The 16,077-nt window shown below is 35.7% G+C and overlaps 1 protein-coding gene across 6 annotated transcripts in view; it reads left to right on the top strand.

Annotated features, from left to right (window-relative positions):
• The window catches only part of LOC139962973 (intermembrane lipid transfer protein VPS13A-like), a 115,778-nt gene that overhangs the window by 3,626 nt on the left and 96,075 nt on the right, over window positions 1-16,077 (top strand). For 3 of the 6 annotated variants that reach the window (XM_071963403.1, XM_071963404.1, XM_071963398.1), the window contains exons 2-3: window positions 4,481-4,645; window positions 9,245-9,408. In XM_071963403.1, coding sequence (XP_071819504.1) covers window positions 9,309-9,408 — 100 coding nt within the window. In that variant the 5' untranslated portion in view covers window positions 4,481-4,645; window positions 9,245-9,308. Of the gene's footprint in view, window positions 1-4,480; window positions 4,646-4,728; window positions 5,190-9,244; window positions 9,409-16,077 lie in introns of those variants that run through there. The other 3 variants (XM_071963400.1, XM_071963401.1, XM_071963402.1) reach the window with 3 other exon arrangements.

Here is a 16,077-nt window from a genome sequence, read left to right as displayed (position 1 = left end):
AAAAAAAAGGTTTTATTTTGAATTGGGAGGTTGTGAAAACATTAATAACTACTAACCTCATAGCACAAAGTTTGAGCTCCTTCTGTAACGAGTCATACTTGGGGAGGGGGAGGGACATTTGATACTATGTCCCCCACGGCTGCCTTCAGAAAGTTGGAGGATGTGCCTGATTGATTAGGTTGATTCCATGCAAACTGATGCCATATAATGGCCAATGAGGACTCCTAACTGAAAGTATTTACTGATAAATTCTGCCATGGCTGTCATTTATTTATTTATATTTTTCATTTATTATTTATCCAGTTTGAAAAACTCAAGTCTTCAAAATATTTGGGATCTGTTTGATCCAAAGAAAATGACACTTAAATCTACTTAACTTCATCTTACGGAAGTTAAGGTATTTGTCTGCAGTGGTCAAATTGTCTTCCAGAAAGAGTTCTTTGGTAAAAATATGTCTTGCATAAATGTATTATATTGCTGCACATGCTTAAAGTTGTTACTTTGGAAATTCTTTTAAATACATTGGCCTGAACATGTGTAGCCACGCTTTAAGGCCTAAGATAGTTTGCAAATATTTAAAGAGTGTTTCCAGATTTATCAAAACTTCCAATGTGTATATCATGGAAACAGAAAGAGCTTTTCGAAAAAAAATGTCAACAGATTTTGAATGAGATTATCACACACCACAAAATGTACCGAATATGTGGCAAATTGGCTAAGTGTCCGTAGAGCCTTATTAATTTTATGTTGAAATACGACAAACATGTAAAAAAAAAAGGAAAAGCTTTCATATTCTCATGGCATTATGACATCACAGATTTACAAAATGACAGTTCCCAGATAATTTCTCCCGAATAGATCAAGATTTTTCTTAGATCTGTTAAAACTGGGGAGTTGTTCTTCACAAAGATGATCAGCCAATGACAATGATTGGGTTTGTGTCTCCCTTAAAGGCATTGAAGACTCGCCCCAAACCGCGTGTCCCCCTCTGAAAAAGTTAACTTTCAATTGCTTGCAAGTGAAGTTTTTTCTTGTCGCTACAAAATGCAGGCAGTAATAAAACGAGATACCTTGTTTAATCTTTTATTTAGACCTGAGATGGCCATCGCTGCTATGTACACTGTGTTGTGGGTATTGACCGTAGCTGCATGTATTGACAGTACACTAGTGTCTAATTACCAAAGGTAGCAAGCAGTGTATTTTCTGGAATCGAGGGTGGTGTCTAACACTTCTGTTACACCTCATTCGAAACTAGGTCAGATTACAGGTATCAGACGTTTCTTTGCGAGTGAGTCTTCACTCCCTTTAATGGCTGCTTACAGTATTACTTGACAAATTGTATGGTAGGCTGGGATGCAGCAGAATACAATACTCTACAACGATGCCTCACATTGCACCACCTTTCACTCAGTTTTTCACCTAGATCAGTTCAGCCTTGATAACCTTTCTCTCATCTGACTAACTAGTTCATTTTGCATTGCTCGCAGCTATAAAGTCGATGAAGCCGTACACATATTCTCGACCTCACCGAAGAGGATCTGATACTGGTACTTAATTAAAAGCCCACGCAGACAAACGTCAAGTTTTGCCTTGACTTTTATGCAGATTAGTGTTTGAACCTATTGTGTGGGAAGTCTGCAGCGATGAAGTGAACATAATCTTTATTTATCTGATGCTGATCTAGTTAACCGATGTTCTCTAGGTTATAGCATCGATTGTAAGAGTTTCATATGTACAGTATATTATTATTATTATTTTTATTATTGTCATCTTTAATGAGGGTAGTCCTGCTCAGTGCAGAAGCACTGCTTCCCAGAGGAGCCTCTATATATGCAACAAAGTATGATATATGCTTTTGTCAATTATGTTATTAAAGCTACATAATGCATTGGGACCTTGCAGTTGTTTATTCCTACCAAACCATGTCATATCTCTATTTGTATTCTGAGTGGGATGGGCACCAACAAGTTTAGCTTGGAGGTCACCAACATATTAAAGAGGAGGGGTACTATATTGACAATATTCGTGTCCTGTAACTTGTGAAGTTTTTGTACACATTATGGCAGCATAAATGGTAAGGGGAGGGGTACAGTGGTCTGCACTGAGGGGACACAACACCCCTCCACCCATGTTAAAGGCCTGACTAGACCACTGCACTCTTATGAATTAACCTGTAATCGTGAAGTGATGAGGTCTTAGTATTCGTGATATTTTCACGGTATCAAAAACAAGTCATTATGAGTGATTTGCAGTAAGTTTTGTGTAAACTTTCAATATTTCTAATGTTATGAAACAATCATAAAAAAGTAATTTAGGTTGATGTCTGAAGACTGAGACAAAGGTATCATATCATGCTAATTGTATTTTCTTACTACTTGGATTGTTTCTCTGATTAGTTGATGCTCATGATTTCCATATTAAAAAATTCCAGTATACATGAGGATACTAAACACATGCACACATTAAACTCTGGAGTTTAGTGGGAAGATATTCCAAAAGGATACCATATATGCCCAAATTTGCAGAAGCATGTCAAAATTTGCAGAAACTGTACCATTTCATGTCCAGTTTAACATGTGATTTAAAAAATATGTGTTATTGTAAAACGATACAATAAGTGCTTGGATGAATCACATCATCTTAATTTACAACAAAACTTTGCAAGGCTTCAAATAAACTTACTGTATAGGATATATACAGGTACTTACTACTGTCCGATAACATCAAAAGTACAAATGTGTCAGCCTTGCTATATAGAGTTGAGGATTAGGGAGGGGAGGGGGATAGGGTGCTATCTCACATATTGATGAGGATCTTGGGCAATGTTTATAACTTTTAAATTATATAGCAATAAAAATACTGTACAGGTCAGTATGTAGGTTTAAAGCAAATTTGCTATATGCCAAGGTTTGTTGCAATTAATGGTTGAACACATAAATGTGCACTGCACATAATCTAATAAAATGAACACATGAACTGTAGTATTAAACGTATGTATATACAGTATATTAACATTGGAGTAAGCAATGAAGGTCTGTTGGAAGTTCATGGTCTCGCATGAGTTCCTCCCTGTCGTCTTTGCTCTTTGCTGTATCGTGCAGCTCTTTTAACTTGCAACATTCCTTTCACCATCCTTAAATGGTAATTTTTTGGTCGTATGCCCTATATATCCAGCCCAGAAAATACTAATCTCACATTGATTAGTGCCCTTAATATGCTGTCTCTCCTACCTCTCTTCATCCCCTGTTGGTTTCTTTCTTTCTTCTCTCCATCCCTTGTCTACTAATTCCCTTACATCTATCTCTTTGTGTTCACCATGCTCATTAAACTGTCGTGCATGTTTTTGTCCCTTCTGTTACTGTTACTTGTCATATAGCCTTTGTAGAAGATCCTGCTAGGATTGAAACGTCAGGCCAACTTACTTTTACACATACTCCTACACAGGCTCTCTAGTGGATAAGCAGTTTGCTAACAGTTTTATTTTATTTTGATCTCTAAATATGCTGTCGTAGATCTACAGTAAATGTGCTGATACTGTGTAACCTGCAAAGGATTTTGTCTTCTTTTTTTCCCCCTGTACAATCTTGATGTCATCTTCCATAAAAAATGAAATCTTCATCAAAACAACATGGAAATTTCACTAGATATAGAGAAATGGGATTAACTACATGTATAAAAACCAGGTTTAAGTTACTTAGTTACTTGTACCTCTCTGCTTTGTGTTGATTTCTTTTGCTTGCCTTCTTAAGAGTGAGTCCATGAGATCAGTTTCATTTAAGCACTCATAATTACTTTTATTTTCTTACCATAAAACACTAATGACATGACTAATTATCCGATTTTTGTTTTTTGTTTGATTTTTTCATTATCCTTTTTTTTTTCCATCATACTTTCATACAATGCTCCATCAGTAAAGCAACTTTAATTTCTACAGTACTTACATACCAAACTACAGTGTTTTAACGGTTCAACACAAATTTATTTCCCATCGAGTTGAAATAAAATATTTTCGACCTTTGCCCATTGATTGAAGTGCAATATGCTTTCAAACATATAAATTAATTTCGTCAGCAGCAGACTCTGAGCTGCTTTTAAAAATTACTAGTGCTTACCGTAGTAACGTAACCGTAGTAACGTCCATGGAGTACATGTCAAGTATTGACAAGAAATATGTCCATATGTTTCTCTGTACAGTTATTCAAACCTAAAGCCTATCTTCTCAAGTTACCATAGTGAGTTTCAATCCCATTCACCAAATTTAGCAAATTACTTTGGGGTCAATAATCTTTCATTTCTCATGATTTTCAATGCGCTAAGTAATTTCCTCTGCATGTGTATATGTATACTGTATATATGGGTATGTATGTATCTAGCAAGTGTATTGTATTGTATCTGTCTATACTGCCATACATCATCCCAATTGGATGACTGCAAACACCGATCTACTCACACTGTATAGTCTTGTTATCATCCCACACAGCTGAACAGCCTCTAAAAAGAATAGAGTGACTTCCCTGGTAAAAAAAAAAATAGGACAAACAAGGAGAACAGCCGAGTATTATTAATATTCAGTCTCCACGAAACGGGATCGAGGACTGAGGATTGACGAGAGCCGAGCTCTGCTGCGCGAGTGCTGTGCGCACAGGTGAGTGGGTTCGTTATCTTCGCACTGGTCAAATTCGTGACTGCATTGATTTTAGCGTTAATTACTCCGGCTGAAGGCATCGTTGTGTAGTAGTACTATAACTGCACACGATACAGTACTGTGTCTTGTCGGTTTGCATCACGGCCGTCGTTAACTGCTAGCCATGCGGTACGTTGAGACGGATGTTTTTTCCTTGGATTAATCTAATTCATATATATTAGTCTCAGTATTTTGGCAAGCCGGAGTTAACTACACTGAAGATTTCTGTGATGCGTCGAGCCGGCTGAAAGTCATTTCCCGTCAGTTACTTAGATTAAGTCTGCTTTTATTGTCTTTCTCTGTGGACTGGTGTTAATAGCATATGGCAAGTACTGATCTCCTGGAGTTGTTTGTCAACTAATAATTGATTATGCCTATAGGTAAATGTGACTGCTACTACTTACATATAGGATATAGTCGGTGAGTATCATCTGGTTAATGGTGTGGATTTGTGTGGCATTGGATATAGAGTGTGCTATATGACAGGTTGACTCTCTGATCAAAGGTGAGATTGTAATTTGTTTGCTTGTTGATGAATTATTTCAGCAATATTGAAGGTAGAATTTTCATAATTTTTTTTTCAAAAGTTGCTTGGTAATTAAATAGTCATATCTTCTGCATTCAAGGTAACGAAGGGAATAAAAAACACTTGTAAGTTACCTTATTCATTACCATCGTAGACTATGTATAAATATGGCATAAAAATCATGTGATTGGAGGTCCATATGGGATAATTGTATAGGCTGCTACAAATCCAAATGTGTAATGATGTATTAAAATGTATTAAATCAATCGCTAGAATTTAAATCAAAAGTAAGAATGATAAATTTAATGTGCAATTTCAAAAGTTAGCTCTGTAGATCTGCTTTTCGCTGTATTTCTCTTTAACTGATTTCTTTTCAAATACAAGTAGGTTGTAAATATAATAAGGCTCTACAATGTAGTATACAGTAGTATACAGTAGTATATTATTTATAAAGGATGTGTTTCAAAACCATTTAAAACATGTACTTTGTTGCATGGTTTATTTATTAGTTTCATGTTGCAAACATATAGTGCATACTTCAAGTACTTATGTGGTACAGTATCACACAATGTATGACAAACATCCTTTTAAAATGCTTTTACCTGTATATGTACATACTACAGTCATTTAATATACATGTAATAAAAGATGATATTATATATTTAGATGAAACCAACATAGAAAGTTGTTACAGTACATGTATGTGATAACTATAAATACAACTTACACTTTTTTTTTACACATAGACCAATGTTGTGACTTTCTTTAATATCTTAGTCATTACAGTAATATCATATATGTATAATGTATCCTTGAAGATAACGTACACAAACAATGAAGATAACCTACCAAGCAGAATAAGGTACTGGTACAGTAGGTCGACTCTCCGAAAAATATGGGGAGCAACCAAAAAAGTGGGTCATGGGTTTCGGGTCATCTAAGCTGTTTTTCAGAGCTTCCCAACACAGATGGATTATGTTTTGTTTTGAATATCAGTTCCACAGTCCAAGCTAGTTTTCATCCATTCTGAGCTCTATTCTGAGGGGTGGGGGGGGGTGGTCTGGTGGTTCAATCCTTGTGGAAGATCCTAGGTCATGGACCAAAAAGTATATGAACTGTTGCTGTAGGAAATTAGGTTGCCTTACTTTCAGAGAGGACATAAATCAGTTTTGAGTTGAGATTCCATATAAAAGGCAATACAATAATTCAAGATGATATGATGATGATTAAGTTTTCTTATCTTCTCTCAACTTATATAAAAATTATGATAGAAAATATTAGCTAATAATAAAGTTTAATCTGTTCAAATTTTAAGGCCATATTACAAACTTATTGTCACTTGAGAGACCTGCAGGATTTGTGCAACTTGGCTGATCCAACCAAAATCTTGCAGCTTGTTGTAGACTTCTAAACTATTGGACGCTATTTAACGGTTTGCGGTATCCTTTTGGAATATGAGAGTTACTGTAACTCTTAAAATAATTCTATTCATGACTACCGTGAGTTGCTCCAAAGAGCCATTTGATAACAAATGAAAAGAAAGAACTTGAAATCATTTGAAATCATTTTATCGTCATGAATAAAATCATGAAACCATCAACTTGAAATCATTTTAGCTTTGCGTACGATTTACAAGTATTCCATCTGAAGAAGAACATCAACTTCTGAAAATCTTTCTCTAGCTGTCTCAAATGTTAAATTATCCAGAATATACCAGTGGATATTACCTGTATACATGTTCAAAGTTCTTAATGAGGTCATTATGACAATAGAAATGAAAAACTGTGTCATTAATGTCACGTCAGGAAATTTCCCAGGGTTGCTCAGATTAAGAGACATAAAGGTGCTAAACATTCCAAAATGTACTGTGCTGTATTTCCCCTTCTTAAATCCTGGACAAACTGTATAGTATTGTGTTGTACAGTGTTGTACTGGGTCCTCTTCAGACTTCATCAGTATAGCCGTTCTGTAGACAACCAATTGAATACATGAGCATACAGTGCGGTACAGTAGATAGAAACTTCAAAATGAAACAAAAACTGTTGGCAAACTGCTTATCCACTAAAGAGCCGGTGTAAGAGAATAAAGTAAGTGGGCGTGGAGTTTCGATTCCTAGCAGGACCTTCTTCAGAGGCTGAATGACAAGTTACAGTAACAGAAGGGACAAATACATGCACAGAATACAGACCTGCTTATGAGCTTGGTGAATGCAAAATTGATAAATTTAAGAGTATTAGTAGACAAAGGATAGAGAGAAGAAAGAAACCAACAGTGGGAAGAGGAGAGGTAGGAGATAAACAAAAATAGATAGAAACTTGTTACATTTACACAGAAGTAAGTATATACTGTATTAGCCAAAGTCCTTACAATGTAGCAAGAAACCGACAGTATTATTTACGTCACTCCTCGCTTACCTGTCTCTATGCTACTTATGCACTTAATCTACCTTGCCTACAATCACCTAGCCTACAACCACCTAGCCTACAACCACCCAGCCTATAACCACCTAGCCTACAATGAACCAACCACCAACTGTATGATATACTGTGGTCACTGTTGTTCAATAAAGCACAGTACAGTAGCATCCGATCATCTACAGTACGATATCTGCTGGCAGATCTTGTCTACAGGAAATGTTAAATTGCTTGTGAAGAATGTATGTGAAGGAAATGTGTTTCGTTCATGGATATCATGCTTAAATACTCCGGATACCCTTCAATTGTAAATGCCTAGAATTGTTAAAATATAAGTGAAGACAATGCCTTGACATACCTAAATGGTAACAATGTGATTGTTTTTTATTTGTACACCATAATATCATTTGTGAACAATAAGAACTCATAATATGGCTTGTCAGTTATAAATAAAGCTGTTTGTTGAATGTTTTCTCCCTTTGATGCTCATATACAAATGGCTAGTATTTAGTGAACCTGTGTATAAAGCACTGCTATATACAAATTAATCAGCAATTCTTATGTTATCAGAGGGTGTGGTAGGGGCCATAGGAGGGTGAGGCAATGCTAAAATGTAACCATGTTTTGTAGGCTTGGTTGATCCAAGTGCATGAGACAGGTACAATAGCTATCATACTTGGTAAATAACCACACCGGTAACTTGTGGCATCACACACATCTGCGGGACATTTGCAGTGTTACATGAACTACAGTACAGCTTAGAAATTAAAAAGAAATCATTTCAACTTAATAGTTCGGACTGTGTATACATGTATAGGAGACAGCTAAATATCGTGATTCATAAAATTTGCAATCCAACTGTTTTCAACCAGTCACCATAGATGAAGTAAGCTTTGATAGCCCGGTCCACTAGCTACTGTAGATACATGGATGCTACAGTGTGTCAGTACCAACTAAATCCAGGATAACATTGCTGTATATATTGTACTAACAAAGCATGAAGTAACACCGATGACATCAGAATAGCTTATTACCGTTCTAGCTCAAAAGTAGCTGAGTGACTTCAAGTGCAAGCATATGATATGAGAAGCACTTAACATTGCTACATGTACCTTTGTCTCTGTATAAATGTTAAAACTTACACAACATAATGGGAGAGGAAATAAATTATTGATGACTATAGTAGCATGTGTTTAAGTTTTTTGTCTATCTGCAGAAAATTGCCAGTACCTTGTTTTTTTCTTTGTCAAACTGCAAATTCCAATGGAATCTAGCCAGTAAATAGCCTGCATTTCTGAGGCCTGACATGCCAAAATGAATGGTTTAAAATAGCACATCCACGGTATCCCCATTAGCACTACAGTAGAATAGCTATTTATGTATGTACGTGTGTATGTATGTATGTATACCAGATCCTCCTGCAAGCAGGAACTCGCGAAGAAGCCTCATTGGCTTATCAAAGCCGTAAGCTGACCGAAGTCAGTCTCTTACATTCATATTTAACGTCCATGATTATGAATTGTTAATTGTCAACAACTCTGTAACTGGACGACATACATTAATCTGGGAGTGACTCGAATTTATAATTTTAAATGTTTTTTTTCATCTTTTGTTTTTCAGTTCTTTCATTTGGATGGATTCATGGATGATATTGTAGTGTCCTGAAGTTACATTGGCCTTCATCATGGTTCTGGATGGTATTATTGCTGGTATTCTCAACAAGTACTTGGCCAAGTATATTAAGAATCTAGATAGCAGTAACTTAGATGTTGGCCTCTTAAGTGGTGAGTAGAATCATGAAGTTACCTTAAACCCGATCTGTTCTTGTATTTGTGCATTCACTCATGTTTCATAGGCTAGAGTGGATAGGTGCGCGTAGGTAAAGGCGACAGGGAGGTATTGTCATTCCTAAATACCCAAACCAGTAAGTTTTTTGGGGATTCACTAATCTGTCCATATAACTGACAGTGCATCTGTCTTGAAGAAAAGTGCGGTTTATGTCCTCTATCTGTACATAGGACCAATCTACCCACAGATGTCTAGATTTTAAAAGCGAGTTGTTAGATGCATATTTCTTTGTCTCTCTCACTCATTCTGAAGTTAAATGTTTAAAAGTTATTCCATGTTTCTTGGTAACTGGATACCGTATGTGGAAATGTGATCAGGTGACTCACTGTATTGCCTTACAATTGAAATTGTCAGTAATTAAACATATTAGAATAAACGAAGTGCCATACAGTAACCATCAAAGTCTCCTTCAACCATCAAATCATCAAGGAGTGTTAGCTCAGTGGTTAACCCCGGTGCCTTTCAATCATAAGGTCCCGAGTCACTCCAAGATTAATGTATGTCGTCCAGTTACAGAGTTGTTGACAATTCATAATCATGGACGTTAAATATGAATGTAAGAGACTGACTTCGGTCAGCTTGCGGCTTTGATAAGCCAATGATGGCTTCTTCGCGAGTTCCTGTTTGCAGGAGGATCTAAAATACATACATACATAGTAGTACTGTATTTATCAGAGTGTTATTAGCTGAGCACAATCCACTTTCAACATGACCTTTCTACCTGTTAATTCACTATTTTGTTCTCTTTTATTCTTGTCTTTACACCTATCTGCGCACCCTTGTGTGTCCCCCTGCCTCCCCCCATCCTTCCACACCCCATACTCCTCTCTATATGATTTGCCTGTGTTAAGTTGCCAACCACTGTACAGAGATATATAGAAAAGAACATATTTAATTACTAATCTGAAAGTCTGTATACTACACACACACACAAGTATGTTTCACACTTTGCAATGGTAGCATCCTCTAGTATATGCCTGCACAAATGTAGCACTTTATCTCCCAGTGTCAACAAATTATGCGTAATGTAGTGTAGTAGATCATGAGAAAATGAAATTACTAATGTATGTGGCCAGTCCACACTGTTATTGACACAGCACACTTTAAGAGTCAAGACATTGCCTTCGTATGTAGTTTTTTCTTCTTTCTTACGACCTCGCGTGTTTTGCTGGTGTGAAGTGTTTGTCATGGCTAGGACTGTATTAACAGTAGTCTTAGAAGATGAAAGTAATTCTTCGATGAGAATTATTCTGAAGCGTTATATACAGTAGGAAACAATTTTATATTGTTCACATGGTTGAGTGTAGTTACTGTCTTATAGAAGTTTTGAGGAAAGATGAATTTTGTGATAAAAATAAAGCAACCGTTGCCTGCCCATCTATCTTCGCTCTTCTTGTGTCCTTACTGTAGTTTGTTGTCATTTTAGTGAGCCATTTACCATACATTTACCATGTTAAATAATGTAAGAATGGAATGCATTTTACCTGTTCACTCATAAAATGAATTGGTGGTATAAGCATATCGTATCCTTTGTATCCGTCTATGGGAAGCCAAATGCCCAATAAATCATAAAACCTGGTCTATGTGGTTGACAATCCAGGTTTATCGGTTGACAATCCAGGTTAGTTGAAAATCCAAGTTTATTGATCGATAATCCTGGATTTTGTATGGCAAGCCAAATGCCCAATCAATCGAAAAACCTGGTTTATCGTTCGAGAATCCAGGTTTATCGGTTGAGAATCTAGGATTATCGTTTGAAAAACCTGGTTTAGTGAACCAGTTTCGATAAACCTGGATTTTTGGCTGATAAACCTGAATAATCAAATGAAGCTTGGAATATCAACCGAAAATCCAAGATTTTCAACTGATATGCCAGGTTCAACAATGTAATTTAGATATCCCTGGATTATCGACCGAAAATCTGGGTTTGTTGGCGACAATCCAGGATTATCCATCGATACCTGGATTCTCCACCGATTTGGCTGGCCATATCCCATCTTAAATAAACCAAAAGAAACCCCATAAATATACAAATTTTTCAAGCAAATCATTTCACCTGACTTGACTATACCCTGTCTGATATCTTGGCTGTTTTTCTATCACTCGGAAAAAAAAAAAGCCCACAGGTTATTTGCTTCAGGTTTCATTATTCTGTGAATCACCCATATAATTTCTTAATTTTTCATCTCAAGTACTTCAACTTCAGTAAAAACAAAACACGGAAATGAGATGTAGAGATTTTTTATATTTAAGTTAAAATTTGCTATTAAACTTGAGAAAGAACTCAAGCAAAGAGGTAAAGCATTTATTTCTTACGAGCAGTTAAAAGACTCATTTAGTAATTGCACTACACTGTTCAGTTAATTACGATGCATCATTGTTTTTGTATGTACTTATCATTACTTGTTAAAGGTTTTTGACCTTATTGTATCCAAATATGTTCGATATGGCTCAAGAATGTTACCAATAAAGATACCAAGTGTGGTAAAAAAAGAAAAAAAAAGGGTTATTTGGGAATCCAACGGGAGAATTTTCAGGAGAGCGTATCACAGGTTGACAAAACCTTATCATTCATCTTCAGAGCTATGATCTTGAGTTTGGACAAACTCAGATTTTGCAGGTTTTAAAGTGCAAACAAAATGGCAGGTGCATGTTCATTCAAGTGTGATTTATTCTTTTTTTTCATTAAGTTCTAGCTCTATGGTCTCCTCCAATATGGATTCAACCGAGACCTAGCACAAGATGATGACATGGATATCTCAAGGCAGCCTGAGAGCATTCTTCTTCCTCCATCCCAAAGATCTGCTCAGTTATATCGGTCACTACTTTTCAAATATTAAAGGGATATTCCAGTAGCAGAGAATCTTACGTACTGTACTCTGTGGAGAAGAAAAAGTATTTCACAATGTTAGTTCTAGTTGAACACCGCATCTCAATAAGTTGGCACTATAACCATGGAGGTCTGTTTTTACCTCCATGCTATAACTCAAGATGTGATTGATTGAATGAAACTTGATATTGGTTGTCTCAATCCTTGATTCTTCCATGCAGCGGATTACACAGCAGGTGGTCTGTGATGTCATAATGGCAGATATTCTTTGAAAGCTTTTATACTTGTTATAGGCATCTTTTTGATTTAAAGTACTGCTCCTTTAAGTCTGATACATTTTGGAATGTTTTCTTAGCTGCCCGAGGTTCTCGGGTATTTAGCTTTTCGAGAACATCAAAATGCAACTACATTGTCAATATAGTGTTTATTCTCTGTGAATAATTGAGTTAAATATTCAAAAGAAAAACAAAAACATTTTCAGCTGAGTTGCCGTGATGACATTATTCACTCTGCATGTTACTAGAGGCATTGGCAAAATAACACCAAATTTGAAAAGTTCATATCTTTGCCATACAAAATGCTATGAAGGATGTGGTTTGCCCTAGAGATGCAGAAAAATTTCAGCATTTTTATTAAGGAATTATCTTCAACTGTTAGAAATCTCATTAATAGCTTATAGTTTATAGCAACCTAACTGATAATAGTTACTCTGCTGCAAAGTAGCAAAAACGTGGTTCATAAGATCATCAGATTTGCTACACAAATATATAAAGCTGCATATAAGCACTCTAAATACATGTAAACAACCCCTCTAGTATGTGTACTCAATATGATAAATAAATTTAACCCACAGATGCTACCATACAAGTGTTTAAAATCTAAACACCAAATTAGCTTCCTAACTTCCTGGGCAGCATAATTAGCATTTTGTTTTTTTCTATTTAAACAAATTGGTTAAGATAATTTCAACACCCTTTCAAATTGATTGCATATATTGTAGTTTTTGTAGAGATTCTTTTTCTGTATACAGGAATATTTGAGTGCCGGGCTGATTTGTGTAATAGTGTGATTCACGACCTGGGGAGTGGTCTAAGGGGTTGGGTGTCCCCCTCCCATTTGGAATTTTTTTACAAGTATGCTTCCTATTTGGGAGCTAACTTCTGTGCCAAGTATTCTCCCATATTTCGGTAATGGTAAAATTTCTTAAATTAATAATAAAAAATAGTGCCTGGGCGAAAATATTTAAAATACTGTTTGTGCTGGGCGGCATTCAGAACTACCGTCACAGCCACCTGCCTGGCAACACATAACAAAAATGCAGACACAAAATGTATATATGCTGTTTATTACTTTTTGTGCACAAAACCAATAACAGCTATGTTAGTAGTTCATTATATGCAAATTTTCAAAACTGCACGGGAGGAAGTAATTTAGTATCGGCATTTTGCATAGTACTAGTTTTTTAAGGTTGATGAATTTCCTTCTCATAAAATACTTAAAAAATAAGGCATATGTGTTCTGTGGACAAACACTGCACTAACACATCAAATGCTTTAGTGTAGCAAGTTTACCCATTTTCCAAAGCATTTTGTTATATAGGATACCATATAAATTATTATTAATGAATCCATCGTAGGCTGTCTAAACTGACCACAGCTAAATCTATCAATCTGAATATAAATAACCATGTCCAGAGTTTTTTCTCCTCTTCAGACCTTCAATGCACAGGTTTAAATTGAGGTTTAGCGCTCCAAGCTAAATGGCAATGAAGAATAGTGTCTGATTTCCCTTGGGTTACCAAAGTTTGGCAGTCTCATCTAAGGAGATAGATAAAGATAGAAACAGCCTGAAGTGCATTTAAGATATATATATATATATATATATATATATATGTATATTAAACAGTTCCATGTGATTGGCTTCATGAATATAAATCTGTCACCAATCACTGCAGATAGACTGCACTTACTTTATATCAAGTAGGATTGAGTTGTGTACTTTTTCTTGTGCAAACATACATGTGTCTAAAACCAGTATAGGGATAGATGTGAGCTGCATATCACTTATAAAGAGGCTGTGACAGTTTACCATCTTTGTTGGTGATTCTGGTACATTGAGATTTACAGTAGAAGTAAAGTAATGTGTCACAGTCACTCATGTCTGTTAATGTACTGTACAGTATGCTAATGTGTAGTTGTATGTCAAGTGTACTGCGTGTACTGTTAGCCTACAGTAGATAGTATGTGTACTTGTAATGTGAGCATTAAACCAAACTACAGTAGTGCTTTTGTACTGCAACTGATAGTGTTGCTGTCTGTATTTGGTGATTCTTGTTAGAGATTTAAAGTAGAAGTAAACAGATTTAAATTTTAGTGTATACTGTAGTCTCTATAGACATACCTGTACATACAGTACAGGCTGTGCCAATCTATCAGGATTTAGTCTATGATAAAAGCAAATGAAATGCATACAAAAAGGAGTATGACAATTGCTGTCTTTATGTTTGATCCTTGTCAGAGATTTAGAGTAGCTGTAAACAGATTGAATTTTTACTATACACAGCAGTCTCTAGACATGCACAATACAGTATATATGCCAATCTATCAGGATTTAGTCTATGATAAAATCAGTGTAAATTAGTACATATGTTTTAAATAAATATAACGTATGACAGTTGCTGTCTTTATGTGTGATCCTAATTGATAGACATTTAAAGTAGCATAAAACAGATTTCATTTTTACTTTACACAACAGTCTCTAGACATACAGTAACACAGTATAGGCTATACCAATCTATCAGGATTTAGTCTATGATAAAATCAAAGTAAATTAGTGCATGCATTAAATAAATATACGTATGAGAGTTGCCTTCTTTATTGATGATTCTTGTAAAAGGATTTGCATATATATGTAGTAGAAGGAGATACATGTACCGTAGATCACTGCTCACTACATCTCTGTTCATGTAGCTTATATATATGCTAATCTATTTAGATTGAGTCCATAGTGTAGTAGTGATCAAACCACATCAGTGCTACAGTATGTGCTGCATGTGGCAGCCTTGGCTGTCTTTATTTACAGTAGGTGATCTCACATTCTAAGTTTACAGTAGATGTGACACAGACCATGTCAATGCACATGCACTGCTATCTCTGTACACATGTATGCTTAGAGCGTCTGTCAGGGTTAAGACGTACAGTGAAAGGAAACCAAATGACCACAAGATACAGTGTGCTTAATTATACAGTAATCTAGCTTGCTGCTTTCTTTGGGGATTCTTTGAAAAGCGATTTGCTCACTATAATCTCTTTACATGTATGAAGCCTCTGTATATTAATCCATCCACTTTGAGTCTAAAGTGTACTTTCAACAAATAAGTGATGCATAATTACTTATCGTAATTTTGCACACTGTGTTAGGTATAGCTGCAACAATGGACATTGTAGTAGCAGATAGTTTGACATTTCAGATTGTAAAACCACACATTTTTTTTTCGTTCCAAGTTTTTATAAACAAAAGCAGCTTAAATTGATACCATCAATTTTAACACATAACAAAAATTATCAACAAATATGTTCGGTTAAATTTGGCTTTCCATCCTCATTAAATTCTGTTATTAAGTTTCAGTTTATTACAGTGATAAGTACCTATATCTCATCATGCATGACTTGCTCTGTATAATTACAACCCTGGAGATAGATAGTCTGTCCTGGGTATGTTGCTCTTCGAGCTTATTTTTGCATACATAATATCCTTAACACAGAACTACTGGTAC

The sequence above is a fragment of the Apostichopus japonicus genome, chromosome 21 (assembly GCF_037975245.1).
Source record: "Apostichopus japonicus isolate 1M-3 chromosome 21, ASM3797524v1, whole genome shotgun sequence".
Lineage (NCBI taxonomy): Eukaryota > Metazoa > Echinodermata > Holothuroidea > Aspidochirotida > Stichopodidae > Apostichopus > Apostichopus japonicus.
This window is presented reverse-complemented; position numbering and strand designations above follow the sequence as displayed.